The sequence below is a fragment of the Neofelis nebulosa genome, chromosome 9, assembly GCF_028018385.1.
Source record: "Neofelis nebulosa isolate mNeoNeb1 chromosome 9, mNeoNeb1.pri, whole genome shotgun sequence".
Lineage (NCBI taxonomy): Eukaryota > Metazoa > Chordata > Mammalia > Carnivora > Felidae > Neofelis > Neofelis nebulosa.
The window spans coordinates 49420612-49434439 of NC_080790.1; the positions used below are offsets into that span (position 1 = coordinate 49420612).

Genomic DNA, 13828 nt, shown 5'->3' on the forward strand with positions numbered 1-13828 from the left:
TTAAGTTTTCATGCAAATCTGGCCCACCTCTACAGGTAGAAGCCTTCAGATATTGTACTTGGTTTGGATCTTTACTGTTTTTTCCCCCACAGTTCATTTCAGGCCTAAGTCATGCATAGTTTTATGGTAGCCCTGACTGAAGACTTTATATCTGCATCACCTTTGGACCACATAGATCCTTTGATCACACATAGGGCAGGACAGCTCAGCCATCAGTTAGCTAAATTCCCCCCACTCAATTAACTCTAAATTGTTCCAGGCTCTCAGTTCCACTTGTCTTTGCATCTGTTTATTATGGTTTTATTGACTGTGCCATTGCTGTCAGCTAACCCTTTTTGAAATGAGTCCACCAACAGTGATGTGAATCTATGTTGGGTTTGGAGGTCAAAAAGTCATGCTTAGAATCGTGCATAACATAGCAGTGAGGACTCAAGGGGCTTTGCCATGAACAAAAATGCTTTGGTAGTATGTGAACTTCAGGCCACCTCTGTTGGCTGCTCAAAGGCCTCTTTGATTATAGTTGTGTGACGCTTAAGCTTAGTTGAATGGACAAAGTTGCTGGTCAAGTGATCTGGCTAAATGAGGATTTTGATGATTAAAGAAATGTCCTAGAAGAGAACCCCAACTAATGCCCCAACAGGTGCTCCCTGGGATGGAAAGGGGTGAGTAGTAGGAGGGGAAAGCATGGGGCAACCTCTTGTTCAGAGGAAGAGTTGGATGGTGATGCCATGTAGAAAGACTGAATTTTCTACATAGTGGTCAATGTGGAAGTTAGTCAGCAAATACTTATTGAGAATTTACCTAAGGGTTTAATGTCAAGAGATAGGAACTTCTGAAGACCTAGGTCCAGTGAGCCCTTCCTGCAAGATTATCCTGGATGTCTGTATGACAGAAAATACTAAGGAATAATTATTCCCACATAATAGTCTCACGTATGTTCAGACTGGGACGAATGAAGGTATAGTAAGAATATAGTTCTCCTGTTGCATTTATTTTTATTCAACAGCCATTTATGGAGCCCCTGCTATGTACCAAGAAATTTGTATATTCACTTATTCAATTAAGCTTTCACTGAGTATTTACTATGTCCTGGGCACTGAGGGAAGCCAAGGAAACCTGCTTGAATAAGTCACAGCAGTTGCCATCTCCAAAGAATCTGTCAAGGATGAATCGAGACAAGGTAGACAGGCAAATAAACTGAAATGTGGTCCATACAAGGTTAGAGATCTTCACAGCAGGAAAGGCAGGGCACCTAAACCCAGTCATGGGACATGATAAATGGGCCAACTCATGAAAATAAGTAGGAGCCATCCAGGAGGAGTAAAACCATCATGGGTTAGTGGCCACTGTACTCAGACAAGGGGCTGGATTATGGGTCATGAATGGTAGCTGACCACTTTACTAACTCCTTGTGGGCATTAAGATCTATCCACCCAGTGAATTTAAGTCTTAGAGTCCTCAGTCTGCCAAAGTTAAAGAGTGTTTCTGAAGAGTACACCATGTTCTCCTATGGTTCTAATTCCTCCTGCTCTTCACTTCCCATAAACCAGACCAAGGGTCAGCAAACTATGGCCCACAGTCAAGCCCAGCCACCACCAGTTTTGTAAATTATGTCTTACTGACACACAGTCATGAATAGTTGCCTTGTCTGCTTTCACACTACAAAGGCAGAGTTGAGTAGTTATGAAAGAAACTGTATGGGCCACAAAGCTTAGAATATTTACTATCTGGCCCTTTACAGAGAAAGATTGCCAACTTTTGAACCAGACCATAGCAGCCATGCTCTCAGCTGCCACTATTCCTCATCATTTGAACCCAGGAAGATGTAGTCCCTTGACAGAAACTCTACCATCCCAGGAGGGAGGGAGTGGGGGTAAAGGAGGGCAGGGACTGGACCTGGAGGAAGGGCCTGGGAGGTCGGGTCTCTTGGCAGAGGAAAGACATCCTCTCTGCCAGGTGATTTAGGGCTGGTACAAGAGGACGTTATGAGGATACTGGGCATTGTCAGAAGATTGGAATTCCTTTTCACAGTAAGATTATTTCACTCTGCCTTTACAAAAATGTGCAGCCTTATATTTTGCCAGATTTCAGGGACTCTATGGAGAGTTCTTTTTATAAAGCATGATCACGCGAGAGGAAGATAGCACCTCAGGTGCTATGTTTCAGCTCAGAGGCCACATGCAATTCAAATCAGAGCCACTGGTCCTCCGTGGGACTGGAGCAACCTGACGTGGAAAACATAATCCACACCCCACACAGCTTCCGGACCCCTGTCTCTGGCAGCCCGATGATTAATGTGTAAACCAGGAGGACGTTTCATTGACTGCCTTCTGGTCTCTTGAGCACAGTGCAGTCAATAAATATTTATTGAATGTGTTTTCCTAAGGCTTAGAGCACTTGCTCAATGATAACTCATAACTGAATAAGCAAGAATTGTTCAGGGGGGTTACAAATAATTATATAAGTGTATATTAATGGAATCCAAGCTCAGAATGGTCATCAGGAAAGAAAACACACATTCATCAGTGGACAAGTTACCTGAGTGGTACTAGGTTTGGTGTAAATAAGAGAGAAGCGTGTCTCTTAAGCCCCAGAAGTGAGGATTGCCAAAGAAAGGAGGAAGGAAGGGGAGAAAAAATGAAAGGAAAGAGAGAGATTTATAAATGGCTCTATTCTGAACAAATGAAAATACATACATTTTTTAAGGCCAATCTTCTGTATTCTCTCTGGCTTTATGTGCGTAATGCTTTCATCTGTCACTGAAATGGCTCCTACACTCAAGAAACGGCAGAGTTAACTGAAATGGGCTCCCAAGTTGTAATTTTTGCAATAAAGATAAAATATGACTTTCTGCAACCCATTTGGAGCTATATCACCAATATGCTGATGCAGTTCCCCTTAAGCCCTAGTCACATTTGATTCTGAACAGTGTATCACCAATGTGGGGTTGGGGATGGGTTGTAAGGTATGTTTATTTAAGATTGAATGTTTATGCTGAGTGAAATGAAAATTAAAATCTTGCGTTTGAGATAATATTAAAAGGGGGCAATATAATTAGCACGTTGTCCTCTGTGGGGTCTCAAGCTCCTGAGAATGGCACAGCTACAGTGAGAGCAGAAGCCTGGATGGTGCTGGAAAGGAAAGACATCTTTATGGCTATGTGTCCAGCTTTGTAGGGGAAAGATCTTGCCTCTGGGAAATGATCCAGTAAGAAATCCTAAATTAATGCAAACACTCAAAGAGATTCTGGCCTTGACTATCCAGGTCCAGCTCTTCACCAAATCGGAAAGGACAATAGTGGTTTCACAGTTCACCTCTGCCGGCTCTGTTTCTGGGTTCCCTATCCACTGCCACCCCATGACTGAAGACAAAACCAGTGCTTCATTGCCTTCAGGCAGCAAGAAATTCCTTCAGGAGGGAAACCAGGACTTCTCAGGGTTTTTTTCAGGAGACCACCCCAAGGATGGAAGGTCATCAGGTCTATTATGTAGTGGACCTCACTAGGAAACAGCTATGGCCTCTTGAAGTCACCTAAAGAAGACAGACAATGCTTGATTCACAGTATCTTGAAAGTCGTCTTTGCCCTTTTGGTGCTCTAGAGAACAGCTGAATGATTACCTTTATAGCCACCAACTCAACTGAGGAGATTTGCCCAAAGATTTATAGATTACTGCTTGCCCCCACCAAAATATCTGTTCCAAATCTATTCCTAATTCTACTCTCTCCTGACTTCCAGACTGCCTGCTCACTTTCCAAAAGAGGCAGAAGGTAAATATTCTGGGGAGTTCCTTCCTGAAGGTTATCACTTCTGATCATATATGTAAAGGCTGACCTGAGGTACCCTAATATCCAGCCTCTACACACTGAACACCTTCGGGAGCATAACTATAAAAGACCAAAGAAGAAAGCCTAGGTCCCTAGCAAGAAAATGTAGAGAAAGGTATTTTATATTTTTGTAATTTTTTAAAATATTTATTTATTTATTTTTGAGAGAGAGAGAGAGAGACAGAGCATGAGCAGGGGAGGGGGAGAGAGAGAGATAGAGAGAGAGAGAGAGAGAGAGAGAGAGAGAATTTGAAACAGGCTCCAGGCCCTGAGCTGTCAACACAGAGCTCGACATGGGGCTTGAATTCACGAACTGTGAGATCATGACCTGAACTGAAGTCAGATGCTTAACCAACTGAGCCACCTAGGCGCCCCAGAAAAGTATTTTGAAGTTTAGGATTATGGGGCACCTGGGTGGCTCAGTCGGTTAAGTGTCTAACTCTTGGTTTCAGCTCAGGTCATGATCTCCTGGTTTTGTGGGTTTGAGCCCAGCATCGGGCTCAGTGCTGGCAGTGTGGAGCCTGCGTGGGATTCTCTCTCTCTCTCTCTCTCTCTCTCTCTCTCTCTCTCTCTGCCCCTCCCCAACTCACACATTCTCTGTCTCTCTCAAAATAAATAAATAAACTTTAAAAAATTGAGAATTATGATAGGACACTCAAACGAACCTTCGCAAAAACTGAGCCATCAAGCTCCCCAGACAGGGAGTCAAATCTAATCATAACAGAGAAGAGAGGAAGGCTCTGAATGTTTCGGGCCCTTCAAGCTGGACGCTCAGCAGACTTGTCCCAAATCCAGCAAGCACACCTCTTTAAGCCCCTCCAGCAGTCCCCCTGCCATACCAACTTGATTACCTCCTCACCCTCAGTAAGGCTCTAAGGTATTTATCAGATTACCACTTGAGGTCACATATCCCACTGTCATGTTTTGTGGCTGCTTATTTATGCGCCTACTCTCCCTGAAGAAATTAGAAGCATGGAGCCAAGAAGGAAAAGCTGTGTTCCACATGCAGCAGGTGCCCAGTGTGAGTGTGTAGAGCACATACTGAATGAAATTGCTTTACTTGTAACCGTGGCACCAGTTCTGGCCTACAGATCCTAGGAGTCCAAAGAGTGTAGAAAAAGAATTATGTGGAATTATGTGCAGACAGCTGACAGCTGGGATGCTATTTGTCTGCTCATTTCTGAAGTCTCCATTGACCATTCTGTCCCACAGGAGCCAGAAATACCTGCGTGTCAGAAAATCACATACGAGGCTTTGTCAGATAATATTTAAGTCCCAAAGGCAGGGTGAGATATAATTTCTACTCTGACAAAAAAAATGCATATTTTAAGGGATGGATCCATAAATTTTGCAAGAAAAACATGCAGGGCAGGATGCCTTTCAAAAGGGAAGATGCAGAATTGATGGGATTATAATTGGTATGAAATGCTGATTGGAATATTTATTATTCCTAAGATCTCTGCTGCATTTCAGAGGTGGACACACTTGTTCAACTGGCACCATTCAGTGCTCCATCCCAGGTGAGAGGAGATGGAGGAGGGAGCAATTCCAAGTCCTGGGTCATCATTCACTCTGTTTCCCTTCAGGGTAGACGTTCCATCTACCCTGGACTACAATAAACTTAAGTGCGTCTGTTTCAGCAAATGGAGACTTTCCTCCGTGAAGCATGTGTTGTGAGCCACACACTGACTTGTAGATGTTCAAAGAACTTCAACTTGAAGATTTATCCAGGGGCTGATGTTTTACTGTTAGGCTACTACTTTCTCACCATATACCTTTTAAATTTCCACCTTTTAAATTCCATCTCACCTTTTAAATTGCCACATAAAGACTTTAAAAACCACTATTTCTATCAGCATTATTCTTTAATCCAAAAAGGATAAAGGTAGTGTTTATATTGAATAAATTTACAACATTGTTCTTATTCTTCTAATTCTACTGTAGGCCACTGATATATACTTGGGTACAGACCATGAGTGTTCCAGTGATGAAAACTTCTCTCCTAAAATGTTGCTAGATGGGCTCTAAAATACTTAAGAACCTGGATGACTTTTCTCATGGATTTTAGGGGTTTATGTCCTAAGAGTCATAAAACTTAAAGATAGAATATGCAAAAAGGGATCAGAAAATAGTTGTAAAAATCATCAGAAGTCAAAGGTTTCCCTGGAATTTTTCATTGATAGGAACAATGCTAATCACTAATGCAAATTTTGGTGACCAAGTCAAAAATTTGTCCTTTCTTCTCTGTTCCAGGTACATGGCCATCATCCATCCCCTCCAGCCCCGGTTGTCAGCCACGGCCACCAAGGTGGTCATCTGTGTCATCTGGGTCCTGGCTCTCCTGCTGGCCTTCCCCCAGGGCTACTATTCGACCACGGAGACCATGCCCAACAGAGTGGTGTGCATGATTGAATGGCCAGAGCATCCCAACAAGATTTATGAGAAAGTGTGAGTAGGGGTGACTCCCCGGTACCTCTTTTGCCTTTTCTTATTTCTTCTTTCTTTTCATGTTATTTTGTTGGTTAGGATTTAGTGTCCATCTATAAGCATTTCTCATAGCCGCTCTTGATCTCAAGTTGATATGTCCATAATTATCAAGGGATTATTATATCCCAAATACTGCTGTGGACTTTGAATGAAAATTAGAAAAATTGTCAGACTTGCATCCCGTTATAGCCTACCCTCCAGGTGTTCTTCCATATCCTCCCACCATTTACCAACAACTCTGCCCTGCCAGTGTCTGCATTGCTTTGCCTGGGAGCCTTTTCCTCACCTATAGAACACTACTCTACCCTCTTGCTCAGCATGCCAGAAGGTGGGGGAATTATCCCCTGCACGCAGCAGCTCTCAACAACTGATAGGAGTTGGTGTATGAACACCCCAGCTCCCTCACCTCTCAAGTGGGATGTCTCTGAAGTGTGGGTTTTACACTATACCCAAGGTTTTGTCTTGGGATTAAGCTCCAGTCACCCCAGTGGCAGCTGGCTCAATGACACACCTTTCCTTATACCACCGGCCCACTCCCTACTAGTATCTCTTTCTCCCCCTAACCAAGTCACTTGCACTTGAATCTTTATCTCAGGATGTCCCTCTGGGGAAAATCAAGCCAAACCACCTATCTTCTAGGGCTTTCCAGGTGGGGAAAATGCATTCCAGGTGCATTCAAAATGCACAGGAAGGCAAGGCCAGGGCACTGAGACCTTATGAGTTACAAGTTTCCTACAAGGCAGGCCTGCTTATCTTCCAGGGCCTGACTGATCACATTTAAGGTTTTCCAAAGAAATTCTGGCAATTTTCTCCAAGTCTACTTCTCCTACAGGTGACACTGAAATGGCTTATTCTTTGTTTCATTCTGCCCAGGTGAGCGGCAATGTGACATTTATATTACCATCAGTTTTCTGGACTCACAGTACATGGATAATGTGGGTCCTTTTGAAAGTTCTCTATAATCCTCCAATCTTGGATTTATTATGTGAATCATAAAAGTACACTGGTGTTAATAATCAGATGATCTATGTTTTAATAACAAGATTGCCATTACCAGCTATGTGACTCTGGGCAAGGATAACAATCTCCCCTCATTGTTAAAATGCAAGATGATAAAACACTGCTTCCCATAAACAACTATTGTGAAGAGCAAACAAGATAATGTATCCTCACCTTGTAAGCAACTAAATGCCATACAAAAGGCAAGATATTATTATCGAGCCGAATTCATCAGGTAGCAGTATAGTCATTATAGGCCTTTAATCTCATTAGATGGTTACATGAGACATTACCTGTTGCCCCCAAGATTTGAGGGTCCAAAAGCCTGTTGCATAGAGTTATACTGCTGCATCTGTCCCGGGGAGCATGGAAATGGGGCTTGCCAGAAAGCAATACATAAAGCTCAGACTTCACCTTCCAGACACAGGCAGTGGGATTTAATCGATCAAGCAGTGGGGGGATTAATGCTCAGCCTAGAAGGAGACATTGGAAATTATTCTTTCAAATGACACTACAAGCCTGAGCGGGGTCTCAGCGGGAGAAAGAACATAGCTTTGCAAACCATACAGGGCCTGTGAATGTGTTCAAACCAGAAGGTTCCCTGAAAAGGGAAAAATAAAAACCCTCTGAATTAAATCCCATTATAAACTGCTTAGAAACTGCCCTCAACTGTGTGGACTATAGCACAGCTTTTGATTATCAAGATCTTTTCCAAGTCTGGTCACCATTCTAAAGTTTTGCTTCAAAATATAGTTCATTTATCTTCCAACAAATTCAAAGTTTAATGTGGAAATAAAGGTTTATTTTTCCACAGATCTCTGGAGTTTTGTCCAAGAAACAGTAGTATTTAAAGTTTTACTTTTGAACATTCTGCTGTTTTATGCTTATTAATGACTAGAAAGCCCTTTGAGACTCAACAAAGTGTGCCAGATTGTCTTATTTCCTTGCTTTGAGAATTTAGGGCAGGGCGCCTGGGTGGCTCAGTCGGTTAGGAGAATTTAGGGTGGCTGTACTGGATGCATGATTAGATTTCCATCATTGTTTACTGCATGATTTTTAAACTTCTTTTCTATTTATTTGTTTTTATTAAGTTTTAAATTTTAATTCCAGTATAGTTAACATACAGTGTTATGTTTATTTCAGGGATACACAGCATAACAGTGATTCAACAATTCTATATATTACTTAGCGCTCATCATGATAAGTGCTCACCTATTTCACCCATCCTCACAGCCACCTCCCCTCTGGTAACCCTCAGTTTGTTCACTCTAGTTTCTTGGTTTGTCCCTCTCTCTCTTTTTTTCCCCTTTGCTCATTTGTTTTGTTTTTTAAATCCCATATATGAGTGAGGGTGAATGGATAAAAATGTGAGGTATACACACACACACACACACACACACACACACACACACACACACAGAGGAATATTATTTGGCCATAAAAAATAATGGTATCTTGCCATTTGCAACAACACAGATGGAGCTAAAGAGTATAATGGTAAGTGAAATAAGTCAGAGAAAGACAATACCATATGTTTATTTCATGATTTTAACCTCAAAAAATGAGTCTGGAGAAGAGCATCTGATTTTATCTATTCAAGATGTGTCAGTTGTTTATGGATGCAGTAGTAAGTTAAAGGAATCCGTATTTGCCATCCACGTACAGACTGTGAAGTGAAGTGAACATATCTCAAGTGCATAGTAAGCTTTATGTAAGCCAATTTTTTTTGTCAATATCCTTCATAATGCATTATGATATATTTTGAGGGATTTTTTTTACTAGCTCTAAACTAAGTACTCCCTTATATTCTCTTCTACTAAAACTGATTGCCATTTCCAAAGCACACAATAATCCCAAATTTGAAACCAGAAAGAAACTTCATTTAAGACAGTATAAAGAGTAGGATAAGAACACGGGCTCTGGAGTTAAATGAAGGATCAACTCCCAGCCATATCACACTCTAATTGAGTCATCACAGTCAAGTTATTTAAGCCTCTGAGCCTAATGGAACATTCCACAAAGAGGTATTGAGAGAAGTAAATAAGGCACATGCTTAGCCCGGTGCCAGGCACAGGAGAAGAGACTGGTGAGTGTTAACTACAGCCATCAGCATCATTCATTGATCTGGATGCACAGACAGATGACTGGCAGCAGACAGTGTGGTGGGCAGGTGCTTAAGCCCAATTTGCCTGATGAAAAATCTGTGTCAGCTAACCATATAAAAGGGTTTTGTGAAAAATCTTAGATTGCTGCATTTGCCTTCTGGCTGCATGGTGAAACCCCAGTCCTGATCATTCATCATTCAGATTCTTTATTAATACATGGATTAAATTAAGCACTATTAAAGAAAAGCAATCCAATAAAAGAAAGGAAAAGTTTTGAACATGCACTTCACAAAAAGAAATGTCCAAATGACCAATAATACATGAGGAGGCACACAACTTCATTCATCACCAGTCAAATATAAATTAAAACCACAGTGACATCTTACTGCACACCTATTAGACTAGCAAATGTTAAGAAGTCAGACTCAACTAAGAATTTAGAACTTTCGGTGTAATTAGGAAACAATGAGAACCTTTGTAGACTGCTAGAAGTATACATTGATAAAACCATATTGGAAAACGTTTTGTAGTATCTAGAAAAGCAGAAACTATCCATACACCATAACCCCACAGTTTCACTGAGGGGTAACTGCCCTGGAGAAATTCACGCATGTATACACCCAGAAACATCTAGCATATAAAGCATATCAGTGTTTTTTTTAAATGCCTGGAATTGGAGATACTCCAAATGTCCATCATCAGTACAATGGGTAAAAATTGTGGTACAAGCATGTAACAGAATACTATGTAATTAATACAACGAACAAAATGTATTTCCATGCAACATGGATGGCCCTTACAAACAAAAATTTAAAACAAAATGAAAGTACATCTTCAAGGGCACGTCAGTAGGTGGCAAAACTATAAATGCAAACAAAGAAGTAGGGACCATGAAAGCAACAGCATGTTTATCTCTCATGGGAGGAAAGGGGTGTGATCAAGAAGATGCACTTAGAGGTGCTTCTGAGGGGCGGGCACTATTATATTTCTTGAGCTAGATAGTAGTAGCATGAGTGTTTGCTTAAAAATTACTCCTAACACCAGGTAATTTTTTTCATCCACTTTTTCTGGAATGTATGTTTCATATTTTTTAACTTAAAATTAAATGTTATTCAAAGGGTTTTGGTTTTACAAGCTCCCAAGAAACTGCTCTCATTGGGACAATCCTAAGAGTTCCTTCATAAGAAACTACCTTTTGAGGTGTGGGACTTTGCCTGGAATGATATTATTCATAAGTATTTACCTTTGAATAAGCCAACTTCATTCTCATGTTTACTTGACCTCATGCATTTTGCCTTGCTGACTTTTACGCTTAAGCCCACCTGGAATTTTCCCAATTTGTTCAAGAGAATATAGGACAGATGTTGTCCCTGATGGGAGAGACAAATGTTCACCAGAAAATAAGACCCAGACAGTCTCCACAGCCCTGATCCCTTGCTGCTGTATTCATAAGCATGTACCTCTGGGCTAAAAAATGCTACAGGTAGACTTGGTCAATTTCCTGGAAAATCATTTTTTTTTCAACATATCAAATTTATTGTCAAATTGGTTTCCATACAACACCCAGTGCTCATCCCAAAAGGTGCCCTCCTCAATACCCATCACCCACCCTCCTCTCCCTCCCACCCCCCATCAACCCTCAGTTTGTTCTCAGTTTTGAAGAGTCTCTTATGCTTTGGCTCTCTCCCACTCTAACCTCTTTTTTTTTTCCTTCCCCTCCCCCATGGGTTTCTGTTAAGTTTCTCAGGGTCCACATAAGAGTGAAAACATATGGTATCTGTCTTTCTCTGTATGGCTTATTTCACTTAGCATCACACTCTCCAGTTCCATCTACGTTGCTACAAAGGGCCATATTTCGTTCTTTCTCATTGCCATGTAGTACTCCATTGTGTATATAAACCACAATTTCTTTATCCATTCATCAGTTGATGGACATTTAGGCTCTTTCCATAATTTGGCTATTGTTGAGAGTGATGCTATAAACATTGGGGTACAAGTGCCCCTATACATCAGTACTCCTGTATCCCTTGGGTAAATTCCTAGCAGTGCTATTGCTGGGTCATAGGGTAGGTCTATTTTTAATTTTTTGAGGAACCTCCACACTTTTCCAGAGTGGCTGCACCAATTTGCATTCCCACCAACAGTGCAAGAGGGTTCCCGTTTCTCCACATCCTCACCAGCATCTATAGTCTCCTGATTTGTTCATTTTGGCCACTCTGACTGGCGTGAGGTGATATCTGAGTGTGGTTTTGATTTGTATTTCCCTGATGAGGAGCGACGTTGAGCATCTTTTCATGTGCCTGTTGGCCATCTGGATGTCTTCTTTAGAGAAGTGTCTATTCATGTTTTCTGCCCATTTCTTCACTGGGTTATTTGTTTCTCGGGTGTGGAGTTTGGTGAGCTCTTTACAGATTTTGGATACTAGCCCTTTGTCTGATATGTCATTTGCAAATATCTTTTCCCATTCCGTTGGTTGCCTTTTAATTCTGTTGGTTGTTACCTTTGCTGTGCAGAAGCTTTTCATCTTCATAAGGTCCCAGTAATTCATTTTTGCTTTTAATTCCCTTGCCTTTGGGGACGTGTCGAGTAAGAGATTGCTATGGCTGAGGTCAGAGAGGTCTTTTCCTGCTTTCTTCTCTAGGGTTTTGATGGTTTCCTGTCTCACATTCAGGTCCTTTATCCATTTTGAGTTTATTTTTGTGAATGGTATGAGGAAGTGATCTAGTTTCATCCTTCTGCATGTTTCTGTCCAGTTCTCCCAGCACCATTTGTTAAGGAGACTGTCTTTTTTCCATTGGATGTTCTTTCCTGCTTTGTCAAAGATTAGTTGGCCATACGTTTGTGAGTCTAGTTCTGGGGTTTCTATTCTATTCCATTGGTCTATGTGTCTGTTTTTGTGCCATAAAAATCATTTAAAACTGTATTTTGCATTTTAAAATACAAATAAGTCATGGAGTATACTGAAAAGTCCTATAATTTCTTTAATCACCCACATGCCCATCATTTATCAAAGGCTCTAACATTTTGATGAATATTCTTCCAGTCTTTTATTCCAACTCTAGGGAACCACTGTTCTTAGTTTCTTTTGAAGTGTTTTACATACATACAAGTCAGCACAAATATAGATTGTCTCCCTCTCTGTAACACAAAATGTAGCTAATTATGCACATTGTTCTGTACCCTATTTTTTAAATTTAATATATCTCAGAGATATTTCCATGTCAGTTCATGAAGAGCGTCTATATTCTTTTTCTCAGCTACATAGTACTCCATGATACAAATGTACAGTGTTATTTAAGCCATCACTTCTGGTGGACTTTGGATTGTCTCCAGTCTTTTGTTATTACAGAGTGCTGCCATGGATAACTTTTACATGTATCATGTCAGGCTATCCATAGCCAAAAAGTTCCAAAAATGGAATTGCTGAGTCAAAGATATATAACATTTTAATTTTGACATTTGCCCTTCACATGGGATTGTACTAATTTACATTCTCACAAATAGTGTATGAGAGTCCCTGTTTCTCTGTACCCTACCAACAGAGTACTGTATTGTCAAACTTTTAGATTTTTGCCCATTATAGTTAAAAATTTGCATTTTTCTTATTATGAGTAGGGTTGAATATCTTTTCATAAAATGGATAATTTGTATATACATCTTATTATCTGCTTATTTCATTTACCATATCATAAATGATTACCTGTGTCATTAAACATATTTCTACAACCTGATATGAAAACATATACCCATATGTTTAAATGTGTGCATAAATAATAATTTTGTTAACTAATCTGCTCTTTGAAAATTAATTACTCCAGTGGGTTCTTTTAGCTGACTTAAGATAAAACACTAAGCTTTTTTAAGTTTATTTATTTACTTTGAGAGAGAGAGAGAGCACAAGTAGGGGAGGGGCAGAGAGAGAGAGGGAGAGAGAGAGTCCCAAGTAGGCTCTACACTGCCAGCACAAAGCCCGATGCAGGGCTGGAACTCACAAACCATGAAATCATGACCTGAGCTGAAGTCAGATACTTAACCAACTGAGCCACCCAGGCGCCTCCAAAACACTAAGCTTTAAAATAAGCTGCTTCTAGCTATATTCCTAGATCCTTGCAGGGACTACTTCAGGGTCCTCTGCCATTCTGCTTATTTTTACAATGCATGGTTATAGAAAATATCCTAATGTTGTAACATTGATGAAAGTGAAGATGTGGGCTCATTATTAATGCAATAATATCATCATCTGTAATGGAATCCTGCCATAATTTGCAAGCTGCCAGCTTTGCTGCTGCTGCTCTGGTGAACTGTGACACTGCCCAGGAAGTCCTATGAAGGGGGAGTGGATTGACTGGCTTCCTGGGTGACCCAAAGTGACTCCTCCTGGTCTAGAAAAATGCACATGAAGGGACAAGTAT

At 40.8% G+C, this 13828-nt stretch overlaps 2 protein-coding genes across 2 annotated transcripts in view; one reads left to right on the plus strand and one right to left on the minus strand.

Moving 5' to 3' along the window:
* POLE4 (DNA polymerase epsilon 4, accessory subunit) overlaps positions 1-13828 on the minus strand; it is a 282794-nt gene that overhangs the window by 105413 nt on the left and 163553 nt on the right. The window lies entirely within an intron of this gene.
* The window catches only part of TACR1 (tachykinin receptor 1), a 142212-nt gene that overhangs the window by 68445 nt on the left and 59939 nt on the right, over positions 1-13828 (plus strand). The window contains exon 2 of the mRNA XM_058683569.1: positions 6079-6273. Within this exon, the coding sequence (XP_058539552.1) occupies positions 6079-6273 (195 nt within the window). The remainder of the gene's footprint in view (positions 1-6078; positions 6274-13828) is intronic.